Source organism: Balaenoptera borealis (genome assembly GCF_965194805.1).
Source record: "Balaenoptera borealis genome assembly, chromosome: 19".
In the NCBI taxonomy this organism is placed as follows: domain Eukaryota; kingdom Metazoa; phylum Chordata; class Mammalia; order Artiodactyla; family Balaenopteridae; genus Balaenoptera; species Balaenoptera borealis.
The window spans coordinates 18,263,629-18,280,207 of NC_138878.1; the positions used below are offsets into that span (position 1 = coordinate 18,263,629).

Sequence of the window (16,579 nt, forward strand, 5' to 3'; positions counted from 1 at the left end):
GTCATGGATCCAGGAGAAAGAATCTGGAAATGAAGAAGTTTTTCCCATCAGAAGGCTGCACGTGGTGACAGAAGGGCCAGGGTCACTGGTGGAGTTCAGTAGAGATGCCAAAGAAGTAAGTCCCAGCATTTTTTGGTTTGGTGTTGTCCTGAAAGAACACCAGCACAGGGCTCAGAGGGCAGACTGCTACTGAGGAGCATGGCAAAATGAAAGAGCCGGGCCTACATGGCTCCTGGCACAGTGACTGGTTTCTGAACCTTGAGGGAGACACAAGGAAATGCTGGCTGCCTGTGGCCTGGGATGCTGGTATGTCCCTTTGGCGTGTGAAAGGACCCTGGGCTGGTACCACCCCCACTCAGACTGAGCAAATCTCAAATGTAAGACCCATGTGGGGGATGGGATTGTTCTGGGTAAGCAAGTGAAGTCTTAGAGACCCAGCTTATGAGATCTTGGGTAAGGCTTCGATGTGGAAGCACAATATGCCCAGAGCTGCTGTGCCCTCCCTCTCCAGACCACAGCTTGCATGCCTATGGAGTTCCAAGACTGCAATGACAGGACTCCACGGAACAAGGCCAAGGGGACCCTGGCCAGGTCCAGCCAGACAGAGGAGGCTGAGCAGTACTTCCGGATAATCCAGGTGTCCCTATGCCGAGGTGCCAAGAGGGCGGGTAATCCCAGCACATACTCACACTGTCCTGGCCTATGTGCCAACCCTAGACACTGGGGGGCCCACCCTGAGAGTCCTCCCAAGAAGAAGTGCACCACAGTCAACCTCACACAGAAATCTGAAAGCAAAGACCCTCCTGTCACCCCCATGCAAAAACTCATCTCCCTGGTAAGGGAATGGGACATGGTCAATTGCAAACAATGGGAATTCCAGCCACTGCCAGCCCCCCGGAGCAGCTCCTTGGAGGAAGCCACCCTGCAGCTCCCCTCAGGAAGTGAGGCTGTTTCCCAGCCCAGCACCTCAGCTTCCTGGAAAGGCCATTACACAGCCTCAGAGAAGGACCCAGGCCCACAGGCAGGGGCTGGAGCTGGAACCAAAGACAAGGGGCCAGAGCCAACCTTTAAGCCATACTTCCCCATGAAAAGAGCTGTCACCTTGAAGGACTGGGGCAAGCAGAGGCCAAAGGAGAGAGGTGAGTCCTGTCCCATCCTTGACCTAATTCTCATTTACAACAGAGAAGGCAAACCTTGGCCAAGACCACAGAGCGAGTCAGTGATTAAGGGGGACTAGAGCTCTGCACTCACTGATGCCAAGCAGAAGACCCAGAAATGACAGGCGCACTGGCATGACTTGGGGGCTTGAGAAACTACTTGAGGCATATGGGAGGAAGTGCCTATAAAGTGATAGGAGCACAGAGAAGGGTTGGGGGCTGAGGAGTCAGCAGGGGAAAGAAGGAGAAGCCTTGGGTGCTTGAGGAAACACAAGTCATGGGTCTAGCAGCTGGAGACCAGGCTTCACATGAAGTGATAAAGAGATAAGGCTGAAGACATAAGAAAATCAGGACAGGTCTTGTGGGTCAGATTCAGGACCTAGCAGTTTGTTCTGATCCTAAGGGGAGTGGACAGCCACTGAAGCATTCTAAACAAGGAAGCAAGCAGTCAGGTGTGCATTTAGAAAGTTTGTTCCAGGGCAGAGGAAATGCAGCAGCAGAGGATACGTGTTAGAAATGCCAAGATCATTCTAGATGAAACAAGTTAGGCAGTTGGAAGAAGCAGGAAAGTATCAGGCCAAGGAGGGGGCAGGTTTCTGGTTTGGGTGATTGCAGGGGGGTGGATGGTTACTGAGGCAGGAAGGACAAGAAAAGGAGTAGGACTTGGGGAAGAGGACACATTGCATGTGAGGTACTGATGGACATCCAAAGGGAGAAGTCCAGAAGACAGGAGGGTATATGGGGACCGGGCTGAATAGACAGGTGTGTGTGTAGTGGGGAAGTGTGGAGCAGCCCAGGGAAGTGAGCTGAGAACTGCTATGATGGACTGTTTCCTCTGCTCCTTCAAAGTCCTTCCTACAGTATTCTGTCATTTTCCCTTTTAGCGGCTCGGGCCCTGCTTGGAGGGGTCTTCTTGGGCCCCACCTGTGAGTCCCAAGTTGGTTTCTTAAGCGTATTCTTTTTTTTTTTTTTAATTAATTTGTTTTATTTTTGGCTGTGCTGGTCTTCGTTGCTGCACACGGGCTTTCTCTAGCTGCGGCAAGCAGGTGCTACTCTTTTTTTTTTTTTAATTTTATTTATTTTTGGCTGTGTTGGGTCTTCGTTTCTATGCTAGGGCTTTCTCTAGTTGCGGCAAGCGGGGGCCACTCTTCATCGCGGTGCGCGGGCCTCTCATTATCACAGCCTCTCTTGTTGCGGAGCACAGGCTCCAGACGCGCAGGCTCAGCAATTGTGGCTCACGGGCCCAGTTGCTCCGCGGCATGTGGGATCTTCCCAGACCAGGGCTCGAACCCGCGTCCCCTGCGTTGGCAGGCAGACTCTCAACCACTGCGCCACCAGGGAAGCCCCAGGGGCTACTCTTAATTGCAGTGTGCAGGCTTCTCATTGCGGGGGCTTCTCTTGTTGCGGAGCATGGGCTCTAGGCCTGTGGGCTTCAGGAGTTGCAGCACGCGGGCTCAGTAGTTGTGGCTTGAGGGCTCTAGAGCACAGGCTCAGTAGTTGTAGCGCACGGGCTTAGCTGCTCCGCGGCATGTGGGATCTTCCCAGAACAGGGATTGAACCCATGTCTCCTGTATGCGCAGGCAGATTCTTTTTTTTTTTAAATAAATTTATGTATTATTTATTTATTTATTTTTGGCTGCGTTGGGTCTTCATTGCTGTGCACGGGCTTCCTCTAGTTGTGGCGAGCAGGGGCTACTCTTCGTTGCAGTGCATGGGCTTCTCATTGCGGTGGCTTCTCTTGTTGCGGAGCACGGGCTCTAGGCATGTGGGCTTCAGTAGTTGTGGCTCGAGGGCTCTAGAGCGCAGGCGCAGTAGTTGTGGCACGTGGGCTTAGCTGCTCTGCGGCACGTGGGATCTTCCCGGAGCAGGGATCAAACCTGTGTCCCCTGCATTGGCAGGCAGATTCTTTTTTTTTTTTTTTTTTTTTTTTTTTTAATATTTATTTGTTTATTTATTTTTGGCTGTGTTGGGTCTTCGTTTCTGTGCGAGGGCTTTCTCCAGTTGCGGCAAGTGGGGGCCACTCTTCATTGCGGTGCGCGGGCCTCTCACTATTGCGGCCTCTCTTTTTGCAGAGCACAGGCTCCAGACACGCAGGCTCAGTAGTTGTGGCTCACGGACCTAGCCGCTCCGCGGCATGTGGGATCTTCCCAGACCAGGGCTCGAACCCGTGTGCCCTGCATTGGCAGGCAGATTCTCAACCACCGCGGGCAGGCAGATTCTTAACCACTGTGCCACCAGGGAAGTCCCTCAAGCATATTCTTCAGAGTGGACATGCATCAGCAACTCCCCACAAAAGCTCCTCTCATAATTGTACAAAGATTTCCAGTCCCCAGCTGGGTTGTTATCAGCTCTATTTACTACCAGTCCTAGTTCAACAGAGGATTTGGAAAGTTCCTTGGAGTTCTGAAATTCAGGATTTGGCTTGCAATGATTCAAGGGCAATGGAGAGAGGAGAGCCAGAACATGCCCCTGCCAGCCCAGGGTACCACTCCTGAGAAGCTGGAGGCAAAGGCTCGTGACTGACTGTACTGGTCTGTTGCCAGAGGTCTCCTCCCTGCTTGGGCTCTGAGATGGCTTAAGGAGAGCCCTCCCCTCATGTTGTTTTCACAGAAAGTCCTGCCCCTGAGCAGTCTCTGCCTGAGGCCAGTCAGGTGGACAGCACAGGGGTCATCCTCAAAGTGACCCACCCCCCCGTGGTGGGTAGTGATGGCTCCTGCATGTTCTTTGAGGACAGCATCATCTATACCACACAGATGGACAACCTCAGGCACATGCCACCCACAGCCAGCCCCCAGCCCCGAGGTAAGGCTCTGGAGCCATGCCTGGCCCTGCACTTCCTCGCGGAGATGCCTGAGCCCCCACCCAGGGTACTTCAGGGATACAGTCTCCCTTGGAAGCCCTACACCTCTCCCTTACTCCGGGCTGGCTCTAAGGCTCTAGCCGTGGCAGATGTGGCCACATCCACTCTCTTCTCCACAGAGGTGACTTTCCTGAGTTTCTCTCTGTCCTGGGAAGAGATGTTTTACGCACAGAAATGTCACCGCTTCCTGACTGACATCATTCTGGATTCCATCAGGCAAAAGGACCCCAAAGCCATCACAGCCAAGGTGGTCTCCCTGGCCAACCGGCTGTGGGTACGTGTGATAGGCCTCAGGCCCTGTTCCTTCTCCACTGTCCCCTTGCCTCCACAGTAAGTAGGCAAGGCAAGAGGAAGCAAGCCAAGATGGGGTCAGGGGAGTAAGGGGAAGAGGTCAGGGACAGAAGGGCAGGGACAGGGAGACAGGGCAGCAGCATCTGGGCCAAGCCTTGGCCAAGAGGTAGTTTGAAGTGACAGTACCCTCTGACCTCTGCGGCTCCTGCAGGCCCAGGGAAGCCCCTGCTGTGCATCCCACTCTGAAGGGCTGGGAGCAAATGTGTGTCACACTGCTGCCCCCAGCCCTGCCTGACTGTGGGCTCTTCTGGCAGACCCTGAACATCAGCCCCAAGCAGTTTGTGGTGGACTTGCTGGCCATCACTGGCTTCAAGGATGACCGGTACACCCAGGAACATCTGTACAGCTGGGTGGAGGTGAGGGCCACCTGCACCCCACTGGGAATGGCAACCCTCCAGATGCCTCAGATGGACACTGTCTTGCTGCATGAGGGCCAGGCCAGTGCTGCCCAGAAGGCAAGACAGGCAACTAGACCTCTAGTCCCTGGTCCCAGGGAGGGAGGAACAATGGATGAAATTAACCTGTCTAGAGTGGTCAAAATGCAGTATTCAGGCCACTGGTTTTTGTAGTTTTCCTCCCATGTTACCAATTTAGCCTTCATCGCTAACAACCCTGACTATACTCAGGGAAGCACATCATATGAGCTCAAGGTTTTGGGGTGCTGAAATCAGAGAAACTACTGGGAGTCAGATAGATGTTTTCAATGACTGATACCAACTTCACCTACTCAGCCATGATGTCAATACTTTTGTACATTCCTTTTACACTTAAGCTGCTTTAAAGCAGTTTTTACAAAGAAAAGGAAAATGTTCAATAAGGGCAAAGGAATGACTCAGGTTTTTTGTTTTTTGATTCCTTAAAATAATTTTAGGATTCACATTTTTAACATTGTAGGTGAAAAAGATGTAGCTAATTTTTCATTAATCTGGCATTTCTGTAATCAAGTACATTACTATAACACCTTTCACTATAAACACAAAAGTGCCAAGTTACTATCCTATGCCTAGTCTGTTGAGTGGAAAGTGAAGTCAGCATCTACGACTAGAAAGTGGAAAACCAGTGGCAGGAAACATGCACTTTTGGCCCTCTATTCATTCTGTCGTGTTCCCTGGTAGCCACTCCAAACCACAGGTCTGTGAGACGCCTTTAGGCAGAAGTGAGCTCAATAGCATCAGGTGGCCTTGCCTTGACCCTGCCCCCACCCAGATAGGAGGACCCCATCCACACAGCCAGAGTAAGCACCCAGCCAGGAAGTCAGGAATAAGACCAGCCTTTTCCTTCCAGCTCACGCTGCCTTTCGCCAGGAAATATGGCCACTGTGTGGACCTGCTCATCCAGAGGGGCCTGTCGAGGTCTGTCTCTTACTCTCTCCTGAGCAAGTATTTACAAGATGGCTAAGGTGCCCAGAAAAGCTGCCCCACAAACACCCCATCCCATCGCCAAGGTTCATTTTAACCGGGGATGTCCCCAGAATGTGTGTGCCCATCCAAGGGTGTGTTAGTTTATTTTTTATTATAAACAAAGAATAAGTCACAAGTCAAGGGTCTGGACTCCATCTCTGACACACCAAAGACCTTACAACCAGTGAAATAATCTTAAACTGAAAGCTATTCAAAAAGCTTTGAATCAATATAACCAAACTGACCCAGGAAAGAAGGGGCTGGGCCTGGGGAGCCAGGGCAGGCAAGAGTAAGAGTCCAACAGGGATGAGCTTGGCTTTGAGACCAGGGGTTGGGAAGCAGTGGCTAGGAACCCACCTGTATTCCTACTGAGGGGTGGGGCAGCCCAGTCACTAGATGTCCCACCACCCTACAGCATAGAAACAAACACCCACCCTCTGTTCTGGGTGGGAACAACTGGGGTGGGAGCTGGAGATGGGGACAGGAAAAGGGGACATGAGGCCAGGGGCCCAGAATCAGGGTGCTCATTTAGGCTCTGCAACCAGCATCCCCTGGAGAGGTCCCTGCTGATCTCTCCAATGACACAGACATCAGAAAGGGTAGTCCACAGGGCTGTGCATGTAGGCTGGAGGCGACCCAGGTGCCACCCATGGCCTGGTCATAGCAGATCCCGAGAGAGGTGATGTTCCTTGGATCTAGCAACTCCTGGATCCACTGCCCACCTTCAAGCCCAGGCTCAGACCTGTGGTGCAAAGCTAGGCATGAACATGTATTTCCCTGGCTCGGGGTCCAGGTGGGGTCTCTGAGGAATGGCTCTGACCTACCACCCCCATTTCCACCTAAAAGCAAGGCAGCCATAGGCCCAGGCAGGGCTGAGAAAGGGCTGGTGGGTATAAGGCTAAATAGCACTCACATAGGACAAGTCCTCCAGGCCCCTGCCCAGGGCCTGCCCTGACACACAGCTGCTGTCCGAACCACTGGAGCCACTGGCTGACGGGCACTGGGAGGAGACCTCTGAGTCCTCAGGAGCTAAGAAGGGAGACTGGGTGAGCTGTCAGCAGAGGAGGCCCAGACCCCAAGCCATGCCCTCCTGCCTCTGGCCAAGCCCAGACCTACTCAAAGATGGCTGGCTGCCCAGCTCAGCTTCAGTCTCCAGTACTGCTTCCTCTGGGAAGCTGGTGGAATACAGGGGCCAGCGGACGCCCAGAACAGCTGGGTCTCTGTACAGATGCAGGTTGAGGGACCCCAGTACAGAGCAAGAAGCAGGGTCTCCAGAAAGGGAGCTTGAGGCCCCCAGGTAAGGGCTGTCATAGTCAAATGGGGCCACAGCAATGGAGGCCCGAGAGCGAACTTCTGTATGAGAAAGAGGGTCAGGTTGGGACAGGCCAGAGCCCAGCTGGGCCGAGGTCCTGAGGGGAGCGCAGGCTAGGGCTGACAGAGGTCCATGTTGCCGCCTGTGCAGCTCTCCTCACCCCAACCCCCTGCAGCCTGCCTGCTACCTTGGCACTTCAGGATATAGTTGACGGTGCGGTCGTTGATAGCTTCTTTGCTGGGGGCGATGTCGTGGAAGGCCTTGTTCCCCACACCCAAGGACACCATCTCAGCCATGCGCACCTCTGGGTGGAGAGTGGACATCTGGACATGAGCCCAGCCCTTTATCACTCTTCCCCCTTATATTAGTCTCTCTTGTACACCCATACCCTGCAGATTGTCCTGTGCGCTGAGCCTTTCCCAACAATCCCATAAGGTGTCATAATTCTCCTTTTAAAGATGAGGCCTCTGACACTCAGAGGTTAATACTGTGTGCACAGTCTGAGACTGACTGCAGGACTGCCTGACTTTGGAGTTCTTTCCCCTGCGCTGGCTGCTGCTAAGGGACCTTTTCCACCCTCCCAAGTATTTCCAGGTCCCTAGGCCCTCCTTGGGGCCCCTCTGGGACAATGTAAGCTCTCCAAGGAGGGGAGCGTGGGGTGAAATGGGGCAGGGACCCACCCCTGTTGTGGACAGCCTGCCTCCAGAGCAGGCGAGAGATGTCAGCTGTCCAAGCCTGCTTCGTGGCCAAGCTGGCAGCTTGTAGCACAAAGGTGTCCCTGGCCTTGCGACGGCGAAACCAGATCTCAAAGCGCAGGTTGCTATCCCCACAGCACTCAGTGAGGCCAAGGTCTGCCATCTGTGTGGCCAGGAAAGGAGCTTAGTGAGGCACTGGGGGTGCAGGGGGCAGAGGGAGGGGTTGGGTGGGCCTACCTTGAAGGAGCGCTTGTAGGCAAATGTGTCGATGCCTTTGGGTCCTCGGCGAGGCTTGCTGAAAAGCAACAGCTCCTCAAAGAGGAAAACACGACGCAGGGACTTGTGGCGCCCAGAGCGCACTGTGAACTCATCCTGTCGGACCAACTGCCCCTGTTCCTTGAGGTTGACCTGCCAAGTTGGGGCCCAGTGGGTGCCCAGCCTCTTCTGCCCCCTCCCTTCACACCCACTGCCCCTGCCCACCACAGCCTGTGATGACTTACGTCACAGCCCTGGATGGCATCCATGGCTAGCAAGTCATTGCCGTGTCGCAGCTGGAAGCGCACGAGGCTCTGGGCAGCCCACAGGGCACTCAGCTCTGGCACGGTCCCCCCACAGGCCCGTGCCAGCTCCTGCAGCAGCAGTGCGTACTTGCTCATGCGCTGGATGGGCTTAAGCAGATAGGAGGCCAAGTCCAAGTGGTCCCCCAGTGCTTGCTGCTTGTCCTGCCAGGTGCGTAAGAGACCGTCAGGGAGCTTCAGGTTATTTGCTCCATCCCCCCTCCCACTACAGTCTCAGGCTCACCTACCCTGAAAAAGATGTGACCATAACTGGTCATCAGGGCATCGGAGCATGGTTTATTCTTGCTGTAGAGTGCGTACATCCCAAACTGCACCCTCTGCAAAGATACACAGCTTGGCCTGGTGCAAATGGGCCAGCGTCCAAGGGGGCCAAACCACTCTCAGTTTGGGAGGACCAAAATGCCTAAAGGTCCCAAGGAGGCCTCCCCACACAGAGCCAATGTGCCCTGCTTTGAATGACGGGTGATCTGGCAAGAGGCACTGTGCGGAGAGGGGCTTGCCCTCAGGCCCTCTGGGGAAGAAGTCCTGCATACAGCTCTGCTGCTCCCACAGCTCTGAGGGCAGTGCTCTAAGCTCACCTCACCTCGGACTACACCTTCCCTTGCTCACTATGCTATGCTACACTGACTTCTCTCTTCCTTGACCACTGGGCCTCTTTCCTGCCCAGGGCTTTGCACTTGGTCTTTCCTCTGGATGGAATGCTCTGACTGCAGCCCCTCCCTCTGGCCTTAGCTCAAACATCAGCTCCTCTAAGCAGCCTCTCTAACTGCTCTCTCTAAAGGGGATACCTCTGCCTTGCTGCTAACTCACAATCACCTATCTATCCCAATTTTTCCCTCCTAACCCAACTATAATATGGAATTATCTTTTTTACTTTTATGTCTCCTCTGCTAAACTAAAAGCACCCTGAAAAACAGGGACCGGTTGGTCCTGCTCATAGCTGTACCCATCATAGGGCCTGACCCCAAGCACATGCCCAATAGCTCTCTGTTGAACGTGGCAGAATCAGCCAGAGCCTGTGCGGCCTGTGGGGCTTACATGGCGCAGGAAGGCATAGGCCACCCGGGGTGGGTGCTGGGTACAGGCCTCCAGCTCACGCAAGAAGAAATGACGGTGGAAGTCCCGCAGCTTCTCCAGGTTGCCAAAGAGGTGGGCGCGCTGGCCACGGAGGCCCTGGGGCACATCAGGGCGATCCAGCTCAGGGAAGTAGTTCTCCATGGTGTAGTCAAGAGCATGGACATACTCCCGCTCTGTAGCCACCATCTCCGCCAGCACCAGCTGGAGTCTACCAGGTAGGTGGAATCAGGACCCAAGACATCTGCCCTGCCACACTGCCCTCCCCGCCCTGCTCACTACCTACCTGTTGGGACTCCTGGGTTCAGAGCTACCTGGTGGAGGCATGGTGGGGCATGACCCTGACTGGGCACCAACTCCAGCCTCTGGTCTGTGGCAGGCAGCCACAACGGCCTCATGGTGGCAGTGGTGGGCAGATTCTCTGAGACTCAGTCCCAGATTCCGATCAAGGCTGTATGCCTTCCTCAGGGGAGGGGTAGCAGGTACAGCCAGCAGCCGGCTGACACACAAGCTAGCTGTGCTACCTGTCAGTGGTGGCTTCAGAGCAGCTTCCAACTTCTGGTCCAGGGCCAGCCAGGTGTCCTGGCACCGCGCCCAGGCCCGGCGGCACTCCTGGCGGATACCCTCAGATCCCAGCCCTGTGGCTAGAGCCCACATCTTTCGGAAGTGGGCAGGAGGCAAGTCAGGATGCTTGGTCCAATGCAGCTGCAGCCGTTGCAGCACAACCCCTGGGCGTTCCTGTTCCAGCTCTGCCAACACCCGCTGCCCCTCCTCAGCCCACGTCAAGGCCTGCAACACCAAGGCCAGATAGGCATTGAGGAAGGATCCCACCAAGACTGCTGAGCCTTCTCCTCTACCTCCCCCCATCCCCACAGAATGTTGGCCCCAGGCTGCATCCTCAGTGGTAGGATTTTGGGGTCAGACTGAAGACAAGAAGGGAAAACAGGCAAGATATACAACAAAGCTCAAGCTGTCGTAGAGCTGAGCAGCCACCCCTCTGACTTCACTGACCACCTGGAGCCAGGGATGGGACCCCTCACCCACCTGCTTGAAGAACTGCAACAGCCTCTCAGCATCTGCCAGCTGCTGCCGCCGCTGTACTAAAGCCCTACAGAAGTCGGTCAACTGGGCTTGCAGGGTCAGAAAGCGGGCCCCAGAGGGGCCCAGTTCAGCCGCATCCCAGCCAACCAGTGGCTGCAGAAGTTTCTCCCCTCGCCTGACCTGCTCCTGGAGACAGAGACTGGGCTCAGCAAGCCCGGGCCTGGTAGTGCAGCCCGCGAGCCCAGGTCTTTTCCACAGATGTCTACATGTCCTCATCAGTCATTTCTGTGAAGACCTTCCCTCCACTCCCAACCCATTCCCCTCTCCCTCCGTGCTCAATGAACAAGTACTAAACTCACCTGGGCAATTCGGTCCAGGTCCCAAAAAGGGCCTTGGGCCTGAAGCAGCATGTCCAATGAGGGTTCCCTTGGCTCCTCAAGTGCTGGCCAACCCACCTGCTGTAGCCACACTTCAATCTGGAGGAGTACAAACAAAGAAAGGAGAACTGCTGTGGGGTGGGGGTGATGCTTGAGATTAGAGGTGACGCCCACCTGGGCGGATAGTTCTCACCTGGTGCAGCTCGCCCTCCTGGGCCTCCAGCATCTGGACCAACTCCAGTGCTTGTACTCGCTGGTTACTCTGCAGGGTCAGTTGGTGCAGCAATCCATCCACACGACCATACAGCTCCTCAACCTCGTCCACTGCAGGCCTGGTGCATGGTACATGTCTTAGCGCCCCTGCTGAGTGCCTAGCTCCACTCCACCCTGTCCTAGGACCACAATCCTGGCTGGTTCTGAGCCAGCCACTGAGTCCTTGGCATGGGATATGGTGGGCTGGGGAAAGATCTGGGCTTCCACCTACCTGTAGTCTGGGCTCAGGGTCACCTCTGGAACCTCCTGCTTCAGCCGTGCCAGCTCCAAGGCTCCCTGGCACTGTAGCCATGCCAACCGAGGTGAGTCTAGCACATGCTGCATCAGGACCCGTGCCTGCCGCAGCAGCCGACCGACTTCCTGTGATTAAGGGCAACAGGCAGTGGAGGTGTGCGTGGGAGAAGAGGAAGAAGATAGGGAGCATTCGGGGAGGTGTTGAAAGGAGACACTCACCCCAGACTCCATGGGCTGGGGCACAGCCTTCATGCTCTCAGTGGCCCCCTGGAGCAGGGCACAAACCACCTGGCAGCTCTGCAGTAGGGTTTCCAGACGCTGTGAGCAGAGGCAGGCATGACCAGGGCAGTGCACAGTGCTAGTCCCAGGTATCTTGGATCCCAGGCCACTGCACTGCTCAAGCCAGCCCAGGGTAGCCTCCTCTGCTGGCCAGACTGCCTGCCTACCCACCCTATGCCCCACCCAGTGCACTGACCATCCGGAAGCCCAGCCAGGCCTGGTGGCAGTAAGGCAGGCCTCCTCCTAGTGAAGTGGGCAACCCCGAGGTGGAGATGTGGGTCAGCAGGGTCTGATGAGAGGACAGCTGCTCCAACTGCAGAAAAAGAAGGTGTAGTGGACTCAGGCCTGGTGGGGAAGCGCCCCACCTCCACCCTGGCCAAAATGGCCCAGTCCCTACCTGCAGCCCTGAAGGCACCTCCTGAGGCATCTTTCCCACTAGCAGCACCTGGTGCACCGACCCTGGGGCTGCTTCCTGCAAGGAATCTGAGCTCAGCCCTGCTCCCAACCCTATAAAAAGGGTTGGGGGGAAGAGGAGAGCTATAATCCTGTACTCACTTGCAGCTGGCTGAGCCCCCAGAAGAGGGAAGAGATTGGGGAACAAATTCGGGCGTCCACTAACACGGTCAGTCCCAGGGCCTGTACTTTGGGCCTAAAGGAGCAGGCTTTGATTCAGTATCTATTTCCACAACCCTACCATCCCCTTGCTCAGGTTCTGTCCCCCAACCTCCTCCCCAACCTGGGGATGCTTCGCAGGTAGAGCAGGAGGCGGATGAGTTCATGGCTGCTGCACTTGGGGTGAAGCCAGGCCGGGTTATGGGCACTCAGAAGCAGCACTGCCCGGCCTTCTACATCCCGAGTCCCTGTGCAGAGAAGGCAGTGAACACCTGCACAATCAAGTCACCCCACCTCTTCTGCCTCTAGTGTCTCCCAGTTACCTGGCAGGGCAGCCAGGCCACTGGCAAGCAGCTCCCAGGCGAGGTCTTGGGCCAGGAGGCAGCCAGTGGACTTAAGGAGCCTGGATCCGTTGGGGTCTTATGAAGGAAAATGGCTTGGGTCTACATTGGGCCATTTACCCAGAGAGCCCTACGTGAACTTGGGCTTTAGCCTGAGTAGAGTCAGAGGCCTCCCCACCTCCAGGTACCCTTACTCCCTTCCAAGACTTTCCTTCCTTACCTGCCTCCAGTAGCTCTGACGATGTCTCAGATAAAAGATCTCCGAGGTTCACAGGGTCACTGTCCAACCCTTCAGGGTCCAAGCTGATTGGCATTGCCCTGCCTGAAACTGAGTCCCCTGCCAAGCCTCCTCCTTGGCTGTCATTCTCATCCTGTGCCAGACTAAGGTGGGAGGACATTGGGCATAGGAGGATCTCCATTCCAGAGGAGGCTGGTTCCTCCCACTGGACTGAGGAACCTCCTAATACGCACCTCTGGCCATCCGCCGACCCATCTGCAACCTTCTGTCCTGGAGGTGACTGAAGCTCACCAGGCAGAGGGCTGCCCTGTAGCCCTTCCCCCTGGGCTGCCCCTGCTGGTGGGCTCGGAGGATTGGGGTTCTGCATCTGGGGAGCAGGTTCCCCCTCATCCCAGGCATCTCTGAAACTGCACACAGCAAACCTCCAGTCGGTGGCGTGGCCCTGGGAGGCTGAGGACTCATCCCCATCCTCCAGGGGCCCTTCCATCACCCCTTCCTTAAGGGTGGGCCTGCTCCCGGCAAGTGGCAGAGGGGCTAAGCCCTCGGTGTGAACTGAGGCCTCAGCTCATCCAGGAAACAGGTTGAAGATGGTCGGGTAGGGCTGCGCGGGTGATGCAGGTAGAAGGCACTAGGCCGTAGGAGGTGCCAGTCTTGGTGCCCGGCTCAAGGAGCGCAGTCAGTGCCGCAGTTCAGGCCTGAAGAGCGGGGAGAAGAGCCGGTGTCTCTCCCTCCAGCTCACGGCTCGCGGGTCCACGCTCACGTGGGCCTTCGCCGGGATGGCCCCAAGCTCGAACGCTCACTTGCCGCCACGCTGGGCGGGCCTGCGCAGGTGGGACGCTCACGGGGTGGGCGGGGCGCTGCCTCGTGCTCGCGCTCCTGTGGGCCCAGCCGACCCTGGCCTCACCCCCCGCGCCGGGGGACTCGCGTTCCCGCTCCCTCGCTCGCCCGCCCGCCGCGCTCACGCCCGGGGTACGCGCCGAGGGGAACCCCGAACCCGGGAGGCCAGGCAGCCAGAGCCCTCGAACGTACCACACCGTCCCCTCGACGGCGGGTACGGCGCGGCGCCTGGCGTTGACGGGCGACGCCTCCTGGCCGCGGGGGCGGGAACGAGCGCGGCAGAGGACCAGGCGCCGCGCCGCACCGCCCCCTGGGGGCCGGAGGACGCAGCCACAGCCCACCCCGCCAGGCCCGACGGCAGCCGCCAGAGCCGGCCGGAAAGCGCGAAAACGCGGGCTCTCGCAGCGCCCCCGGTCCATCCGCCTCCTCGTCCCCCGCGGACCCGGACGCCTCAGCTTCACCGCCCTACCCCTCGCCGCCGCCCAAGCCCCCGCTGACTTTGACTTGGCTTCTCAGTTCGCCGGTTGGGGCAGCGACTAACGGCCTTCCCACCGCGCCTGCTCAGCGCGCCGGAAGCGCTCCCCCGCTGGGGAAGGCGGTGTAGGTGCGCGAGGGTGAGTGAGCAAGGGGTCCGCCTGGGGCTGAGGAAAGGGGCTTGCAGAGTGGCGGCGGAGGGGAGGGGGGCGCTTCTGCTCTTGAATGCACGCAGGATGCGGGGAGCCCTACCACAGCCTTCCTCAGCAAGACAAGGAGCACTCGTTCCTGTCAGCCAGGAGAAGAAAAGTGTGAGCCCAGGGGCCCAGGAGGCCCCTAGGAAGAGAGACTCCCTAAGCCCAGACCAGCTGCTTGGTGCTGCTGGCAGCCAGTAGGGGTATCTTCACGGAGGGTGGGAGGGAGGGGCCCTTCCGTTGCAGACCCCATCTTCCTTTCAGTCCTCAGTCCCAGGCACCAAGAGCCAGGTTGTATTATCCCATGATGGGCTGCTGTTTGGGTTAGAGGGAAAGAGGAGGCAGGGAGGGGGCTCTGTGGTGGGAGCTGACCCAGACCTGCCGGAATCCACCAATCCGCCAGGCCCAGACCCACCACTCGCTTGCGCTTGCGTTCCTGCACTTCCTTCATATACGCTCCCTCCCCAGCCCCACACCCCTCCCACAAAATCCCACCGAGGAGGCTGAGACTGAGGTCAGGATTCTGGAACCAGAGGGCCAGCTCTGCTCTTCCACTTACCTGCTGACTGAGCTCCAGCAACTCGGTTCTCTTTGAGCCTCATCTTACTCACCTGTAAAAAAAAAAAAAGAAAAAAGAAAAGAAAGTCATTCTTTCCTCCTGGGATTGCCCCGAGAACTAGGAAAGACCCTGTATGTTGAAGGTCCACTTGCTGCCAGCTCTTGGGCTGTGTTCGTGTCCTGCCCCTCATTTCATCCTCAGCTGGGGGACCCTGAACTGGTGAAAGTCACTTGGACAGTTGACCTGTGAGATCTCTCCCAGCTCTGAGGTGTGAAGTCCCTTTGGGGCATGTGGGCCTGGCCTGACACTCCCCCAAATTTGTGGGAAGATTGTAAGAAGGTAGGTTATGTGGCCAGAAGAAGACACTGTGCCCCATAACATGCTCAGGCCCTTGGTTCCTTGTGGGGAGAGGGCAGTGGGTGCAGTGGCTTCCCTGGCTCTAAGGTAGTCACCTCCTTCATGAGCCCAGGGAGGCTGCCAGAGGAGGGAACCTGTGCATCAGAAGCAGGCACAGAGGGAACAATAGCAATCCTCCCCTCCCCACCATCGCAGCTGCCACATCAGCACCAAGTCCAGATTCTCGGAGCAGCTGCCCGGGAGCCTTCTTCATGAGGGGATCTGGCTGTGAGTGGGGAGCCTTGGCGTTGTCCTGCTCCATCCCCAACCCCCAGCAGGCCCTCTCATCCCACCCTCCTCTAGCTTCAGCGAGTATCAGGACCAACCTTGGCTCCCTCCCCAGCTGTCCTAGAGCCGCCCCACTGAGTCACTGCCTCCAGCTCCCTCCCTCCCCTTGTGCTGCCCACTGCCTGCCCACCCCCACCCACCAGCCAGGCCCCCTGTGAGCCCTAAGAGCTGGTTGGACCTGCTGGCAGGCACATGTACCCCTCCAGTGCTAAGAGAGACCTCCAACCACAGGCCATAACTGACCCCAGCACCCCTGGGCACAGGCAGAGAGACTGATTCAGCGGCAGGGCCAGGCCTTGGTTTATTCACTCCACATAGAATGTATGCTGTAAGCTTTGCGAAGACAGAGACTGTGTTTTATCCACTTCTATACTTCTAGCACCAGCACAGGGCCTGGAATAAATGTTGAGGGGTGCCTGAGACTGGTCGCACTACCCCTGTCCTCCTGAGGTTCCCCATTTATGAGCCAGATGTAAACCAGAGTCACAAATGGAGACAGTTCAGAGGCTCGGTCTGAAAGGGACACAGAAGAGGCAAAGAGCTGCAGGATGCACAGCCCCAGGATGGCAAAGATACAGATAGAAATGGGGACAAACTGAGCCTAGTGGGGAACACTGGGGGCTGGGCCTGGAGCCAGCCTGTGCCAATGACCACAGCAGGCTTTGTGGGCTGAGCTTGCAGGACTGAACAGTGACTCATGGGGCCCATCTCTGTGGCTCTCCTGGCAGCAAAATCTACTCACAGCAGCCTTTTCCACTGAGATCATAAAATGGGGATGGGCCTCCCTCCCCTGCCCCTTCCCCAACCTTCCCTCAGCTTTGCATTTCTTACCAACATGACTCAACCAAAAATGAAGTGGGAGCTCTGTGCCTCAAGCTCTGTGCCTTATCTAGTGATAAGAGATCCACAGTCATTGCCTTCATTCCATCCCAAACCTTGCATACCCTTTTTAGTACTGCCCCAGACAGTTAAGTTGACAAATACCCTAAACCCTTCAGATCTCTCTCAC

At 56.7% G+C, this 16,579-nt stretch overlaps 2 protein-coding genes and 1 long non-coding RNA gene across 10 annotated transcripts in view; 2 read left to right on the forward strand and 1 right to left on the reverse strand.

The window, feature by feature from the left end:
• The window catches only part of KCTD19 (potassium channel tetramerization domain containing 19), a 32,051-nt gene extending 26,147 nt beyond the window's left edge, over positions 1 to 5,904 (forward strand). For 2 of the 7 annotated variants that reach the window (XM_082368849.1, XM_082368852.1), the window contains 4 exons: positions 1 to 115; positions 512 to 1,139; positions 3,768 to 4,291; positions 4,623 to 5,790. In XM_082368849.1, the coding sequence (XP_082224975.1) occupies positions 1 to 115; positions 512 to 1,139; positions 3,768 to 4,291; positions 4,623 to 4,937 (1,582 nt within the window). In that variant the 3' untranslated portion in view covers positions 4,938 to 5,790. Of the gene's footprint in view, positions 116 to 511; positions 1,140 to 3,767; positions 4,292 to 4,622 lie in introns of all 7 variants that reach the window. The other 5 variants (XM_082368854.1, XM_082368850.1, XM_082368851.1 and 2 more) reach the window with 5 other exon arrangements.
• On the reverse strand, positions 28 to 15,593 carry PLEKHG4 (pleckstrin homology and RhoGEF domain containing G4). Of its 2 annotated transcripts, XM_082368840.1 has the most exons (23): positions 15,431 to 15,593; positions 14,887 to 14,938; positions 12,805 to 13,517; positions 12,567 to 12,662; positions 12,368 to 12,491; positions 12,187 to 12,280; positions 12,029 to 12,103; positions 11,828 to 11,944; positions 11,572 to 11,670; positions 11,330 to 11,478; positions 11,039 to 11,177; positions 10,828 to 10,944; positions 10,472 to 10,654; positions 9,714 to 10,216; positions 9,392 to 9,638; positions 8,581 to 8,670; positions 8,276 to 8,497; positions 8,013 to 8,183; positions 7,761 to 7,938; positions 7,268 to 7,384; positions 6,885 to 7,121; positions 6,682 to 6,797; positions 66 to 148 (listed from the first exon to the last, which is right to left on the reverse strand). In XM_082368840.1, the coding sequence occupies exons 3-23, from the start codon at positions 13,307 to 13,309 to the stop codon at positions 83 to 85; spliced, it is 3,645 nt and encodes a 1,214-aa protein (XP_082224966.1). In that variant the 5' UTR covers positions 13,310 to 13,517; positions 14,887 to 14,938; positions 15,431 to 15,593; the 3' UTR covers positions 66 to 82. The 2 variants fall into 2 exon arrangements, with proteins under 2 accessions (XP_082224967.1, XP_082224966.1); XM_082368841.1 differs by lacking the exons at positions 6,682 to 6,797; positions 6,885 to 7,121; positions 7,268 to 7,384; positions 7,761 to 7,938 and having other exon boundaries at positions 28 to 148.
• Positions 13,890 to 16,579, forward strand: part of LOC309617218 — a 15,427-nt gene continuing 12,737 nt past the window's right edge. Inside the window, exon 1 of the long non-coding RNA XR_014237806.1 lies at positions 13,890 to 14,273. This is a non-coding gene — a long non-coding RNA (uncharacterized lncRNA). The remainder of the gene's footprint in view (positions 14,274 to 16,579) is intronic.

What these genes read in the sequence shown, in the direction of transcription:
- PLEKHG4 (XM_082368840.1), bottom strand. Translation starts at nt 13,309, where the DNA reads ATGGAAGGGCCCCTGGAGGATGGGGATGAGTCCTCAGCCTCCCAGGGC. An exon ending in CCCAGCCCATGGAGTCTGGG is followed by an intron (nt 11,479 to 11,571) that starts GTGAGTGTCTCC and finishes CCTTAATCACAG; the next exon opens with GAAGTCGGTCGGCTGCTGCG. An exon ending in GCAGGCTGTCCACAACAGGG is followed by an intron (nt 7,385 to 7,760) that starts GTGGGTCCCTGC and finishes CTCTCCACCCAG; the next exon opens with AGGTGCGCATGGCTGAGATG.